We start from the raw sequence: 15,682 nt of genomic DNA, 5'->3' as shown, positions 1-15,682 counted from the left end.
TTTTTCAAAAATTACTATCTCTGTATAATCAAACCTTGAAATACTGTCACCCAGGAAGACAAAAAGCTGTCTTACTGATGGAAGCAGGTTGTAAAAAGTTTTATCATTAGTGTCATTAACTGTGGAATTTTGTGAAAAAAGCTTTTTTTTTCTTAATGTGGGGTGTTTCTTCACTACCAAAAATACTCAAATGAAAGTTATTAATTATATTAGCTATTTTCTCATCCAATTCCAAATCCACTTTATTTGTAAAGCACATTTAAAAAGAAGGGTTGCCCAAAGTGCTGAATTTACTTATTTTAAGCATTCAGAATTTGCTTTAGTGCAGCAATAAATTAATTTATTTCAAGGCTTTTTTCACATCTTCACTACAGGTGCCAATAAGTGTTGAAAATGTTGTGAATGCTATTTGTATGCCTGCTGCAGTTCCTTCAGCTACCAGCAAGTGTCAGAGTTTTTTTTTTTTCTTTAAATCTCACAACTCTTCTCTTCATTTAACCCAAGGCTGCACAGTAGCTAGGGCTCATATTGCAGACCTTTTCTGCTTCTTTCATCATCTATTTAATATGTGAAAAAAATCTAAATGCAGTATGTAGGCCTACGATTTTATTCATTTTCATGATTTTGCCCCTCATAAAACAAATATCATTTTGTGCTTGCTGTCTTCTTTCCATATGTTTCCTGTACTGCCTGCATAGGCCACGCAGTGCTTCCAAAACACATTAACCTCGGCAGCTGTGTCCTTTCTCCACCCAAGGTCTTTGTCTGTCTGCTTGCCTATCTACTGCTTCCAGTCCATCGTGTCGTTTCAGGGTCACTTGAATGCAACATCAAAATGTGCAAATCAGCTCTTTTGGTCCTCAGCATATCAGACAGAATTATCCTCAAGCAGCAAGCTGACCCATGGCCCTGTTTGTCCGCTTCTTCTGCTACGAGTCATCAGGCTGACAGAAGCCCAAAAAATCTGACCCCATCAGCTTTCTTTAGGCTTTTCATTCCATCGCAATAAAAAAAAGAATGTCACCCAGGAAAGCTCACTGTTAAATAGTTGATAGAATCAGCAGAAGATTGACTTAAAAGTCTCAATTTACTTTGGTACATTTGGAAATTTTTGGGTTTTACTTAACTGCTAATATGAAATGTTCCAGCTGGTATGATGTCTTTAATGGATGAAGCACTCCTTTGAAGGCAGAAATTCAGCTACAATTGACATTTCAGATTAAATTATCAGCAGTTCTCAAACCTTCTGTAAAGGCACCCTTTGAATAACAACAAATGGAAAAGTTGTGAAAAAAACCCACTGCAAATTTTTATTTAAAAAGTAATTTTACCAACATGTGTCTTCATACAGGAAGACAAACAAAAATGTTTGAGTGGCCCAGCAAGAGTCCGAATTTAAATTCTATGGAGGGAGCTGAAGATGATGGCAAGGAGACTTCCAAAATAAGGATTTGGATAAAAATATAATCTCATTTTAAAGTAAAAAAAAAAAAAGTAAATGCAACCAGATAAATACAACAGCAACAACAACAAACAATAATAATAATAATAATAATAATAATAATAATAATAATAATAATAATAATAATAATAATAATAATAATAATAATAACTTTTTAAAAAAGCTTCAAATTTTTTTTTTCAAAACTTGACTCGAAGTAACTTACTCACGCTCCTCTTACACACGCACAAACTGACCATGTGATGTGAATACCCCCTGTTCGGGTTACAGAGGCAGGCTTCAGCAGAATGCAAGCCTTCACAGTAATGGAGAGAAGCAGCCAACATCAGGAACAGTCCGTCAGTCACTCAGTAAGTGCGCTGTAATTTTCCAACATGCAATTTCTTCCCCAGCACGGATTATAGTTCCCGCGGTGAGACCCGGCCTGTAATAGGGAGCAGCTGCATTAACTCTTACACGGACCTTTATGTGACTTATTTTCTTTCCCGCCGGCCAGGTCACTGAGCGGCGCACCAACTCTGGATTTATCCACAGACATCTGCAGGCAAGTTAAGAGGCGCAAAAGAACGACTTCGGGGGGGAATCTTTCTTTTCTTGATCACATGACCTGAAGTGCCGGACACTTTTCTCTTCAAAGTCCCGAGGATGTTAGAGACAATGGTAAGAGAAAAAACTAAAGATAAAGTTAAACTTTCACTATTATCTCTACCTCATCCTTTAATTATTTTTTTCATTCTGTTTGCCAGATTATACCACGTCATAATTTTATAATAAACCAGTGGAGACAGGGGCATTTGGGAACTGCTGTTGCATGGCTGCAGAAGTGTTAACTGGCCTGAACCATGATGCTGGCTGCAGCCTGTGGTTTCATATACAAAACAACAGTAGCTTCCAAACTGAGAGTTCACTTGTCACAGACACTGCCATATCCAATGACTCTGCCCTGACTCACATCAGTGTCAGGGTCTGCTTTGCACAGCATGGGCAACTCTTCCAGGAAGGACGAGGGGGAAGAAGAAGAAGAGGGGGCAAAAGATGGTGAGGAGGAAGAGGACACTGAAAAGGAGAAGGAAGTAGTTGAGGAGGAAGAAGAAGAGCTTCCACTGGGAGTGGAGGAGCTGTTGGAGAGCGGTGATCCTGTGTTAGACCTGAGCTACCGCAAATTCAAGCGATTACCCTCGCGTGTGTGTGAGCTGATGCACCTGGAAAAGCTGTATGTTTGCGGGAACAGACTTCGCAAGGTGCCTGACAACTTCTCCCAGCTGCAGGGTCTGCGGACGCTCGCCCTTGACTTCAACAAGTTGGAAGACGTTCCACTGGCTGTGTGCGAGCTCACCAGCCTCACCCATCTGTACCTGGGCAGCAACCGACTCATGATCCTTCCGCCTGAGTTCACCAACCTGAAGAATCTAAGGTGCTTCTGGCTGGAGAGCAACTTCTTCCAAAGATTTCCACAGGAGCTTTACGACCTGCCAAACCTCAAGTCCCTTCAGATGGGGGACAACCGGCTGAAAGCGCTGCCTCAAGACTTTTGTCGCATGGAATCACTAAAGGGATTGTGGCTGTATGGAAACCGCTTTGAAACCTTCCCCAAAGTCCTGCTGCGCATGAAGTCCCTGGAGATCCTAGACTTGGATAAAAACAAAATAACAGAGCTTCCCAGTCTGAAGCGTCTCCAGACCCTTCACCTATTTTCCTATGACCACAATCCCATCAAGGAACCTCCTAAAGTAGGCGAGGATGTATTTCTGGTTGGGGAAGGGGCTGCTGAGTTCATGGAAATCCGTGAGGCCAGGAAGGAGAGACGTCGCAAGGCTGCTGAGAAAGAGGCCGAGGAGCTGGCTGAGGAGCTGGCTCAGGCTGGAGAGGAACCAGTGATCCATGGGATCCTAAAGAACAGCAACTCAAAACCGGCAACAGATGAAGCTGCTGTGAACATCGAAGACTCCGATGTTAGAGAAGAAGAAACATTGGTTAAAGATGAGGAGCAGGAGGACTGCGGAGAAGTGCCACTGACAGAGTATGATGGTGCTGAGCTTGAATATGATGAAGAATTGGTTGAATATGAGACAGAAGAGATGATATGTGAGGGAGAAGGGCTTGAGTATGAAGGAGAGGGGTTGGAGTATGAAAACGTTCCAATAGACTATGAATATGAGGATGGGGAGGAGCTGGAAGACACAAGAAGACAAGATGAGGGAGCGTGAAAAGCCCCTCTAACTCCAAGATGATTTGGTTTCAGGTGGAAACAGATGTTGGATAGTACAGCAGATACGTGAATATGACTTATTCTCAGATGTGCTGCTAATTAATGATCTGTAATTAACTGTGAAAATTAATTGTCTTGATATTATATTTCTTTAAAGCAACAACACCAGTGTCATCTCTCTCAACTGCACATTATCAGGTCGCTGTAACTTATTTTGGTTCTTTGCTATTAAATATTCAGCTGAATGGAGCCGCTGCCAGTCCTTTGTCACAGAAGACGCAGTGTTTACTCAAGAGTCGTTTCTGCTCGTCACAGTCAGTACCTGTGTTATGTGCTTGTCAGCACTACTTCTTTAAGGCACGACTGTCTCTGCATTTAAATGAGTGTGTTGGTCAAAGATTTAAAAAATATTTACGACACGAGTGTCAGTGCCAAGAAAGAGCATTGGAGGGATGAATAGCTGGGGTGCCTGACCATAAAAGGTAAGTTCTTAAAGAGGCTTCAAACATGAAGCGGACACGGAAAATGATGAAGCAGAATATTATAAGTGCCCCAACAAACCTCAAGGACCCTGCTGGGCAAAAATTCAGCTGGGTCATGAATACCGTGCACTTCTTTTTGTCACAGATGATGACATTACTCATTTTCTTGACGTTATACAGGCCAGGCCCTTGTACTCCTCTCATCTCTGAGAACATTATTCATGAGGGGCTCATGCGTAATCCAGTCCTTTGTGTCTGCACAGATCTTTTTCTTTGTATCTCATTAAAAGAGTGAAATATTGATCTGGTGTTAGAATATTAATGCGTATACTCATGTGACAGTATCTCATTGCATTTGCATTGGGACAATGCAGAACATACACACTGCTCCTTTTAAATTTTCATGAACCAATAGTTTCTATCGCTGTGTCTAATAACATAAGTGGTATTAATAGATAAGACACAGGAATGTGAGAAATGAGCTGCAAAATACTATTAATGGTCTTCAGAATTCCCCTACTAGGAATCTGATGGCATCTGTGGGAAGTAACCCAACCTCAACCCACAGGACCCAAAGGATCTGTTGCTGACATCCTACTACAATTTCTTCAGATGTTTGTGGCCTCCTTTCTGACTGGTTAGAGCTTTTTCAGTGTCATGACAGATTTGATGTTCTTCTTAGACAGGTGCAACTGCTGAAGCAATCTTAACCTTTAATTTTTTTCACATTTTGTTGCACAACAACAAAAAATCTATGTATTTTACTTCATACTTTGGTCACTCAGATCAACTGATGGACTGAATGCACCAAGTAGTGGATAACTGTGAAGTGAACAGAAGTGTGGTGTGCATTTGTATTGGTCAATAATTTGTAGAGCCATGTTTCCATCCATTGTCTATGCCTTCTTGTCCCTGCAGGTTCCTAGGAGCAATTACAACACAGAGACACACAGGATGTCTCTGTGTTTAATTGGTTTCTCCAAATTGCTCTCATGAGCAATTTGGAGAAACCAATTAAACTTACAGTTGTGCATTCTCAACAAATAGAAGAAGCCAAAAACCACACATGCACAGGAAGAACATGTACACATCATAAAGGAAGACCCCTGGACATTATTGCTGCAAGGAAACAGTGGTATCAGCTATGCTACTGCTGGTATCACTGTCTTTGGGTGTTAGTCTCTGTCAGCTTTGTTCGTCTAGAGATTGGCCTTTTTGCCAGTTTGTCTTTAAAAATTGGTTTAAAATCACACTAATGGAGAGCAATTTTTTTTTCCCACTATTTTAATCTAGGTGTTGGCACAAAATAAGTAACATGTTAAAATGCTTTTGTCTAAACTTATTATAACTACGGTTTTATATTTAGGGCTGTTTTCCCCCTACAAGGTGAGCCTCCACCCACTCAGGAAGTGTTTGCAACTTTCTTCCAATTTGTTCCTGTATTTATATTCTTTAATGTCCCCTTCAACTTTAAATTTCAGCTCTGTAGAAAAAAATAGTGAAATCACTTTCAACATTAGAATTATGTAGTGATAATGTCTGACTTATCACATACAAATCCTGAAAAAAACAGCATTTGCACTATGTAATTGCAGAATTGCAAAATGTGAAAAGTCAAATATTCTGACGTCAGCACAGAAGATGCAGTAGTGCAGTGGTATAAATTTGTAATATACACAGTTTGTCATACTTGGAGACTGTTATGTTTTTCGTCTAGATTTGTTGGTTGTTTTTTTTGCATGCAGCTGTGGGTGGTACAACAGCTTGATAGTTTGCAGAGGTTCATGCAAATCAGAGTCTGCTTCAGTCTGAGTGGAATCATTTTTCACCTTAGTTTACAGTCTTCTCATTCTCTCTGGTCAGTAACAACAAGGTGCTTTTAATATAGGTACATCAACGCCTTCAGTCCCACAGCTGATGGGTTCTATAAGTAAACCAAAACAAAATGCAGTTTTGCATCTTCTCCATGTACATCTGGAGTTTGTATTCTTCTACAAACAAAACATAAAGACCAAATGATTTGCTTGAATGATAATTTTTATTTTTGAGATGCAGATTACTTGAAAATAGTGAAAACATCTAATTCTTCAATATGAACCTGTGGAATAAAAAAAAACAGGACGCGTGAATCATAAAAATGAGCACAATGTTATATTATCCAGGCAAAAACGTGATGATACCTTACCTGTCTGTGTTCCGTTTGTTGTAGCCATTGTTCTTTGTGTGGCTTGTGTTGACAATTGATGAAATATTAAAAGTGTTCCTGTCCTTCGGACGGCCATAACAGAAGCTGTAAAGTAATGTAATTCTTGTCATGTTAAAAATTTCTCTTATGCACAACACAAATAAATTAGGACAGCAAGACACCACAAATGAACAAGAAACAAGAAAACCATCCTTTTAAAAATTCCATGAAAAAAAAAAAAAAAATCTAAATTTCCATAGATCACTTAGTACAGGAGAAACATCAAACAAGGAAAATCTGTACCTTTTCAAATAAATGATTTGAATGATGAATAATGATGGACAAGTGATTTATTGCTAATTCAAAGTTTGTCAACAAAAGATTTCATGTCTGGCTTAAATTTTTTTAGCACCTAAAAATATTATAAACTCCAACCAAAAGTATATATTAAAAACAAACAAACAAACAAAAAAAACGCTTACTTGTTATTGTAATGTGTAGTGAAGTGTGACGGATCCAAGGGTCCCTTAGAGAAAATTTCATTTGGCATATTTAAGCAAAATCCTGAGGGCTCCTAAATGAGAAAGGAATAAAAGTAAAGACAAAAAGTGTAATCAAAAAGCGATGATCCATTAATTGGAGAAAAAAAAGTAAAAGTCTGACCCTGTTTCCAGTAGCCTTCACAACTGGTATACGACACTTCAATTCCAGTGATGGCAGATGAAGGCGCTAGAATATTATAAAACAGTACATATAAAAAATCGGTACAATAACAACAGTTTAAGAGGAACACAAGTTAGAGAATATAGGGACTGACTGGGTCGACTAAGAGGGGGTTGGCACCACGTGTGTACCCTGTTTCTCTGCAGGAACAGCTGCATACACCTGGCAAGCGTTCATTTCCCTGAAAAAAAAATTAAATGTTTCATATCAAAACATATTTGTGTTTGTTTGTTCAGCATAAAGGGAGTTGAAGTGAATGTGGCTCAACCTGCATAAAAGTTGGAGACCGATAGTCGTTCATCATCACTGTTTTGCTGGTCAGACGCGGAACCTCCTGGACAAATTAGCCACATTTTGAAAGGGAAACACTTCACAAATAGACAAAGTCACATTCACAATTATAAGATTACATATACAACCAAATCATGCAATCATCTTGAGGAATGACCGAATACCATTTTCAAACTGTATTTTTTCTGTGATGTTGCTCGTAGAAAGCCACATATGAATCTTGTGCAACAACATTTTTCTTTAGCTGTTTTCCCCCAAAATATTGCAGCTAGTGGAAAATATTGTGGCTCAGACATGTATAAATAACTTTTACATCTGTCTACTCTCTAAGCTCTGAAAGCACCAGAAGGAGAACAGACAGGAGTGACAGAAGGTGACATTAGACTTCAGCTGAGGAAAAAAACAAGAAAACATCTGGTTGTGAACCAATGAATATAAGTTAAGAAATTTCCCCATTTGTGAACAATGAAGGATTTTTTATTCTATACGATAAGATACATATAAATTTCAGGATAATTTTATTTTCAAAGAGTAACAAATATATAATAATATATATATAATAACAAACTTTTGGTCTGTACTGTACATATAATTTGTTTGCGTTATATTCATAATTTGAAATGTACTTTGGGGAGATTTTACGTAACAGACCTAGTTTAAACTGTGAAGTAGAAATAAAAATGACATGTTATTTTCTAAATGCTTTACAAATAGAAATATGAAAAGTGTGACATGTATATTAATTCAGTCACCTTCACATTAAAACATCAAATTGATATAGTCCACCTGGGTGTGATTTATTCTCTATTCTAGGCCTCAGAGGCTTGTTAGAGTCTATTAGAGAATGTATCTGCAGCAAAAGGTGATTCCACAAAGTATTAATCCAGAGGCTTGAAATGAGTGCCATACATTTCACTTTTTTATTTGTAAACGCATGCATCATGCAAGATCCCTTCTCTTATACCTCAAAGCTATGGGTGACTTTCTACCTCAAAGCATAGCTTTTTAAATCCCCATAGCTTTGATGATTTTAAAATCATCAAACAGTCTGAGTGGAATCATTCCGCTTTGAAGATTTAAAAGTCATCAAAGCTGAATGATTTTTAAAAAAAATCATCAAATGGATAATGGATAAATTTTAACACATAAAATCCCAATTAAATATTTTGAGAACATGAATACTTTCATCCTGTTAATATGGTTGCTTACTATTAAGCAATACTCACAGTGGCATGTTTTTTGTCCCGAAAGGTGATGAACTGTAGGTCTTCTCCTTCAGTGCATCCAGTCTCCAATTTTGGACCCATATTCATGTGGCGAGAAACTGTAGGAAGGAAATCTGCTAGTGTCTCTGTCATGTCTCATCTTATCATCTGTCTGCAGCCACAACCTAAGTTTTTACCTGGTGGTAAGCGACGGGGCACAAACACTCTTTGGTACTCTGTCTAAAGAAGGGCAGAAGATAGACAGCTCATGCCTATGCTGTTGAATTGTAAGGATAATGTAAAGGAAAACCTCTAGTACCTTATCCATAACGGGCTCCGTGTGGCAAACAGTGCTCACTTGATGGAATCCGCTGGCCAGGGGTTTGTTAAGGAGGCTTGGCAAGGCCGTGGAGCCATCAGAGTAGGTGGGAGGCTGGTAGTTCCGCATAGTTTGAGTTACGAAATTGTCGGCTAACCACACTCTGAAGACAGAAAAAAAAACACAACTGCGTCTCAGGAAACACATCAGAAGAAATGGCTGTTTAAAAAAACATTTTGGGAAACGTAGAATGAAACAACAAATTTACTGGACTTTGTCTAATGATCTAGCTTACCATGGTGTCATGGCCCAGCATTTCAGTAAATTGTTTCACAAGCCAAGGATAGAAAAATAGTTTCTGTAAGACTGAGAAGAGCTAAAACACTAGCGATGAAATTGTATGACATTCAAAGCACAGTGCTTAGTGCTTCAAAAATATCCATAGACATACATCAAAATTGGTATTTGACTTTACCAAATACAATCATACACATCACAGTGTGCAAACAGAGCCATGAAACGAATAAATACACAGTGAAACAATAAATTATTTTTTAAATAAAAATTGATTTGAATTGGTATTGGTTTTCTATTTTGGATAAGTTTTTCAAAGAAAATGTCAGAGCAGAACTATTGTGTCACTTGGTCAGAGCAAGCATGAGAAATAACTTGCTTCCCCCCATGCCTGACTCACATCTCTGCCTGAGTGTTTCCCAGTGGACAGTGATGACACTGGACAGTGAAAGCTGACGCGGTGGCGGACAGTTCTTACCTGCCCTGACACTTACCCAAAGTGAGGGTTGTCAACAAGGTCCAAACTGGGCTGGTAAGAGAGAACGGGTCTTTGGTTCGATACGTAGCCGGATGCAACGGGGGCTCCAAGGCAGGAATTGAAACACATCCTGCCTGAAACTGCAACCAACAATGTGTCTGTCATAATCCAAAAATAAATCTAAAACAGATCGATTTGAGTTTTTTACTCTGACTTTTTCATCATCAGCTGACCTTTAGGTGGTGCGAGACTGGCTTTGTTCAGTAATCCCCACTGTTCAGTTCTTTCAACGGGTGGTACGACAATCTTCGGCTGACCAAACATTTGTTGATGCACTGCAAAAACATATGATCTTACCAAGTATTTTTTATCTAGTTTCTAGTGCAAATATCTTAGCCCACATAAAATACAACAAGAGTAACTTAAGAGTAACTTTTCTGCAAGATATGAGTTTGTTTTAAGTAAATTCTTGAATATTGTAAAAATGTACTAGATTTTTTCACATGAACAAGACATTATTTTTATGAGTGAAATAATCTGTCAGTATAACTAGCACTTTTTTTTTAATCAATATTCAAGAATTACTGAATTAAAACCAGGTCCTGTATCTAACTTTAAAGTTAGTTTTGTCATATTTTAAGTGGACTAAGATATTTGCACTAGAAGTTATACAAAACGTATTTGGTAAGATTGTTTGTGTTTTTGCAGTGTGCTGTAAATGAAACCTTCGCCATGAACAGTGACGGTTGGAAAAAATCCTTCAGGCATGTTGACACTGCAGCAATCTGAAATAAATGTAGCAAGGAGTGCATTTTTTAGACTTCACAATCAACTGGGAAAAAAAACAGTTTGTAAGAAAGGACAGAAATCTCCTATTTACAAAGCCAACTTAAGTCACCAATAGGGTAGTAAAAGCAATCTCACCTTATTTCCTCTGAATTTAAAGAGTTAAAAGTAAAATAGAGATGAGTGTGAAAAAAGCTTGACCCAGGACACACCTGTGCCTAAACACTATGTTGTTTGCTCGTCTCTCTGTCCTGAGCCGGTTTGTAGGTAAACACATTTCTGTTGCTAGGAGATTCAACACATGGGCATAACATTACAACTGAAGTGCATAGAAATAATTTCAGGTGTGAGCGTAATGTTATTCCACAAGGAGGCATTGTTAAGAGTCTCTTTCTTCCTTCCTGCAATTTGTTCAGTTCAGCTCCTTTTCTGCAATTTGTACTGTAATAATACAAAACACTGCAGACAGCTCGCTGTTACACAGAACCATCAAAGGCTTCTTGGAAGGTTTCAGAAAGGAAAATAGGCGCCATTAGAGAGTGAAAAAAGAAGAAAAGGCACATGTAATTATTGAAATCTGTAAATATCAAAGGTGAAATTATGCGGGTGCCTTTTAAAAGAAGCGAGCAGACAAAATGACTTACATTGTACTTTACTTGAAATTTATGCCTTTATCATGCGACATGATGCAAAAAAGGGTCTTGTTGATTAAGACTGAAATGACTTCACCTGTTCATTTTCAGGCAAGCATATTTCCAGGTCTGTTTTTTTATTTGAAACAATATCCCAGCAATTGAATCTTTCTTTATTCTTTTTTATTCGACTTACTTTTCAAGACCAAAGTGATAGATGAATGATATTTATTTCACTCTTCAGCACTTTTACTTTGTCATTTAAGTTATTTCTTTATCACATAAAGCCACTCAAAGCCAGCATTGGTTTTTTTCTCAATAAAAAATATCAATGCTGAGGAAATCATTCATATGGTAAAATCTAATTGGTTTTATTTTGTTTGAAGCCATCAACACACACATCAATTTCTGAATACAAAGCAAAAACACAAAATCTTTCAAAAGTTTAGTCTAGTTTCTAGTTCAAATGTCTTTCCATATGTAAAATATGATAAAACTGACTCATATCATTTTTCTGCAAGATGTAGGAGCTTGTTTTAAGTAAATAATTTCTTAATATTGATTTTTATTTCAATAAACCTTTATTTAATCAATTAAAAATCCACTGAGATCAAAATCTTTTTCACAAGAGGATGAAAAAGTCCAAGTTCTACTGGTAGATTATTTCACTTATAAGGTGGGAAAAATGTCTTGTTCTAAGTGAAATAATCTGCCAGTGGAATTAATCATTTTTGTAAAACCAGTACTAAAGAATTATGTATTTGAAACAAGCAACCTGCTGAAAAGTTACTTGTAAGTTGTTGGGTTTTTTTTTCTTACTACAAGCGTACTAAGAACCTGATGTCTGTGGAAAATCTATGCATATATCTGGTCTTCAAGCGTAGGAGAATATTCTTTAAAAGATCTGGTTTAAATTGAGATTAACACATTTTTGCAGAACTCCATAACCTTCTGCTCAGCTCTATTCATTTCTTTGAATAATGTGTGTTGCAGAAAGGATGAACTAAAACAGGCCAGACAAAGAGCAGCAGGAACCAGAATAGCTTTTGTACAGAACCGGTCTGGACTGATTCTCCATGCGTCCACTGGATGGCATTGTGACGCCACCATGGCTCTGATTTAGTCCAAGGTTACATAAAAATGATGGATGGTTTGAAATTTGCATGACATCTTGATAAAAAAAATGTCCATCCAGGACAGGGTGTGATAATTCACTGCTTATAGCAGCAGAAAATGTCTGAAAAGCATACGCACTTTTTAAAAAACATACATTCATGTCAGCTTTTTAATTCAAAACTGACTCTTGGACTTCAGAAAAAGCAACATAGAAAGATGATTCTTTTAATTAGAAAAATTGACTTTTTTGTAAATTATATGCAAATCCTATATGCTTGTGTGTCTCTTCAACCACAATGCTATTTCAGACACCTTTCATCAAATTGGGCTCAAAACTGCAGCATTACACTATTTCTACACTATTTCTTTAATTCTCACCTCCCATTTCTTTTCATGCCGTCTAATTTCCTCGGACTCATAGCTTTTTTTTCCCACCTCTCTGCTGCATAACTTCTCGCTTTCTTTTCCTTCCCTCCATCTGCTGAACGCCAGCAGTGCATGGATAGAGCCCGTCTTTACCAAGCTGTTGCTTGCATTTTCTGTTCCGCAGTCTTTCTTGCTTGACATCCTGTCATGTCAAACTTGGAACTGTTTATTAGCTCCTCCAAAAAATAACTACAGGGAAACGCCTGCATCATTGAAACTGACATCTCATTTCCTGCTTCTTTTCTTCTAAATACAATGTGCATGTTATTGGTATCTATAATTATAAATTCAATGGGGGATCCACACAGCAGGGTTAGACCGGATGCCTATTTTCATTCCAGTTCAAGATTACAACAGATGAGTTGACTTGTTTGAGCAACTTCAATCTGACAGTCAGAGTGGGGGAACGGATAAAACACCTGCTGTCCTGGATTTGAATAAGGATCCAGAGACTCTTAGCTTTCCTTTGATTGTTCATCCTGAGAACGCAGCAGCCGGTGTTTGTTCTTCATCTGCATAATTCACACGTAATGTGACTGCTCCAGCAAAACACTCAGTTGCATGCAAGCTTTTGATCAAAACATTCAAGATAAACAGACTGTGCTTTTGCATGTTGGTGCAGCTTGCACTTGAGGAAAAGGTGCAAAGACAAAAAGGGGGGGATCATGCAGTTGTTCTAAAAATAGACACAGGTGATGCAAGCAAGGGTCTCCCGTCGTGATGATGCACTCGGTTCGCCCGCAGCCGTCTGTTGAGGTTCAGACCCTGTCTGCAGGGGCTCACCTGTTTCTCCTGCTGCTGATGATAGTCTGCTGCTCAGGGAGGTGGCTCTCCAAGGTTTCCCTGTCAGTTCAATAACCTGCTCCCTTTGTCTGCCATAAAAAAAAGCATGGAATTAATGTTTAAGGACATGAAGAGCCAGCTCAGGCACTCAGACCTGTCTTTGTGTTGCCGGGGTCTCGGAGGTGCTCCCTCTGCTTCACTGCTTCACTTCTGCAAGGCTTATCTCCTGGCAGCCTCCTTTCTAACTTCTGTACTTAATGGACAAATCTTCCATGCATGGTTTGGAGCAAATTGCACTGTCATCTTTTTCCATTCTACGTTCCACTCAGCTTTGGTGAATATGTGGAGGGTAACTTAAATGTAGTGTGGAAAATTAAGGCATGAAATAAGACATTTCGAGTGAAAACAACAGCATTTCTAACATCTACAAGGGAGATATTTTGACACACGTCAGTGGAACTTGAAGTGCACAGATGACTGAGATGCTCCTGAAGAAAAAAAAATAGACTTGCAAAATAATTCAACCCCAATTACAAAGATAATTTCCCATCACCTCTTAAAAAGGAGGAAAGTTTTCTCCAGACTACAGGATGAAACTGTGTGATTCATTTTCTTTCATGCTGACTAATATGTTGCTCAGAGCCAAAGCTGTCCACCACACATTTTTAATTGGTCTTGAAGGCTAAAACAACCTTTGCAAAATCCCATTTCCTTCAGCAAATGATGTTAAAACCTTTCACAACAGTCCCCATTAAATCAAACCGATTTTCCTCCAAACATCACTTTCGGAACCATCAGTAACAGATTTATTTGCAAGAATGCAGAGACATGCAAAATTATTCATATATCTTAAACTTTGTCTTCATTTTGTGACAATAAAACTAAATAATTTGGAGGATTTGATGTTGCAGACCAACACAAAGATGTGCATAATTGTGAATTCTAATAAAATAAAATAAACTTTATTATAACATTACAAAAAACTCTGTTAGGCTTCAAAAAGGATACACATTTCTGCAAGGAGCTGTATATAGATATTTGTTACACTTTTAGTACCATGATGAAAAGATTTTTGATTGGAGGAGTTCACGGTGGAGGGTTTCTTTCGGAATGTATTGAATCAAATAACACTTTACTGACCTATCTATCTTACTAATAAAGGTGTTCTCTATTGTTCACAATCTTAATTTATGTTCAAAAAAGATTATGGTGATTTTTAAAATAGGAGTCCATTAAAGGCAGGTCTTTGCAACTAAAAGTAGCGGAGCTAAATTAGGTTCTTTTTTTGCCCTTTCAGTTTGCTTAGATTGACTTTGTACCATTTAGCCAATCATACAAGGGAACCTGTTAGAAAAGCTAATTGTGTCAATGTGCAGTGAAATTAGCAGACAGCTCATTTTGTGTGATCCAGAAGAGAGCCAGAAATTTTAAATTGTAGATTTTCAGTCTCAGGGTTTCAAAACATATTCATAATTGTGAAAGAAAATAGATCTATAATTTATTTTTCAAAATACAAATTTAAAAATGTGACCTCCTTAAATAAAATACATTGAAAAGAGAGCTCAAGTGAATGAATCTGTTGATAAAACATCTGTTAGTCATGCACAAACCTGACCTTTATAAAAATAAAAAGGCCATTGTTTGGGTGTCATCTATAGTGTTCCTGTTTCCACAAACACTAAGAATAAAAGAGACTGGTCAAATGATTCAAATGCTTTCAACATGACAGCCCTAAACATGTAGCCAGACCTACGATGGATTGGCATCAATCGAGTCATATTCATGTCTTAGCATGGCCCAGTCAAAGTCCAGGTATAAATCCAGTTGAGAATTTATGGCAAGACTAGAAAATTTCAGTAGATGCTCTCTATTCAACCAACTTAAAGAAAAATTGGCAAAGATTTCTGTCTTTAGTTATGCAAAATGGTCTTAAGTTACTCTGAGTTCCACCAACTGCATTGACCAGATTTCCATAAATGTCCTGTAAAAATAACATTTTAATGTCCCAGATTCACGTTTACATTGAAATGAACCTTTTTTCTTGTGGACCAGATTCCTCCTACACCTTCAAAAAGATCTTCCTCCCAATTCACTGCACAATTAAATCAAGATACCAAGTTCTGTATAATACATTGACACATTTTCCAGTGTTGCCTACTGGTTTGATATGTAAGAAAGAGACATTTTCATTTCTTTTTTCCTTTTTCAAAATTGGTGCTGAATTACCTACCATGTATTGGTTTTGCCCTCATTAAGAAAATTAAAACACAATCATGCTGAATTAAAATTTT

General features: G+C 37.7%; 2 protein-coding genes across 2 annotated transcripts; one reads left to right on the top strand and one right to left on the bottom strand.

Moving 5' to 3' along the window:
* The first annotated feature begins 1,733 nt into the window (after positions 1 to 1,733).
* LOC122835435 (leucine-rich repeat-containing protein 10B) lies at positions 1,734 to 3,845 on the top strand. The gene is made up of 3 exons (XM_044124511.1): positions 1,734 to 1,812; positions 1,959 to 2,122; positions 2,209 to 3,845. The coding sequence occupies exon 3, from the start codon at positions 2,443 to 2,445 to the stop codon at positions 3,667 to 3,669; it is 1,227 nt and encodes a 408-aa protein (XP_043980446.1). The 5' UTR covers positions 1,734 to 1,812; positions 1,959 to 2,122; positions 2,209 to 2,442; the 3' UTR covers positions 3,670 to 3,845.
* A 2,324-nt stretch (positions 3,846 to 6,169) lies between these two features.
* Positions 6,170 to 10,692, bottom strand: ppp1r32 (protein phosphatase 1, regulatory subunit 32). The gene is made up of 13 exons (XM_044124509.1): positions 10,573 to 10,692; positions 10,374 to 10,433; positions 9,882 to 9,983; positions 9,665 to 9,788; positions 8,877 to 9,039; positions 8,755 to 8,797; positions 8,579 to 8,676; positions 7,330 to 7,395; positions 7,156 to 7,242; positions 7,002 to 7,067; positions 6,821 to 6,912; positions 6,339 to 6,443; positions 6,170 to 6,251 (listed from the first exon to the last, which is right to left on the bottom strand). The coding sequence occupies exons 2-13, from the start codon at positions 10,414 to 10,416 to the stop codon at positions 6,233 to 6,235; spliced, it is 1,008 nt and encodes a 335-aa protein (XP_043980444.1). The 5' UTR covers positions 10,417 to 10,433; positions 10,573 to 10,692; the 3' UTR covers positions 6,170 to 6,232.
* Between the last annotated feature and the right edge of the window lie 4,990 nt (positions 10,693 to 15,682).

The sequence above is a fragment of the Gambusia affinis genome, linkage group LG08 (genome assembly GCF_019740435.1).
Source record: "Gambusia affinis linkage group LG08, SWU_Gaff_1.0, whole genome shotgun sequence".
In the NCBI taxonomy this organism is placed as follows: domain Eukaryota; kingdom Metazoa; phylum Chordata; class Actinopteri; order Cyprinodontiformes; family Poeciliidae; genus Gambusia; species Gambusia affinis.
Note: the sequence above shows the minus strand (reverse complement) of the source record. Positions and strands in the feature narration are given on the sequence as shown.

Coding starts and splice junctions, on each gene's coding strand:
- LOC122835435 (XM_044124511.1), top strand. CDS start 2,443: ATGGGCAACTCTTCCAGGAAGGACGAGGGGGAAGAAGAAGAAGAGGGG.
- ppp1r32 (XM_044124509.1), bottom strand. CDS start 10,416: ATGCCTGAAGGATTTTTTCCAACCGTCACTGTTCATGGCGAAG. Junction 9,984..10,373: donor CGTCACTGTTCATGGCGAAG/GTTTCATTTACA, acceptor ATGTTTTTGCAG/TGCATCAACAAATGTTTGGT. Junction 6,913..7,001: donor TGAAGGCTACTGGAAACAGG/GTCAGACTTTTA, acceptor TTTCTCATTTAG/GAGCCCTCAGGATTTTGCTT.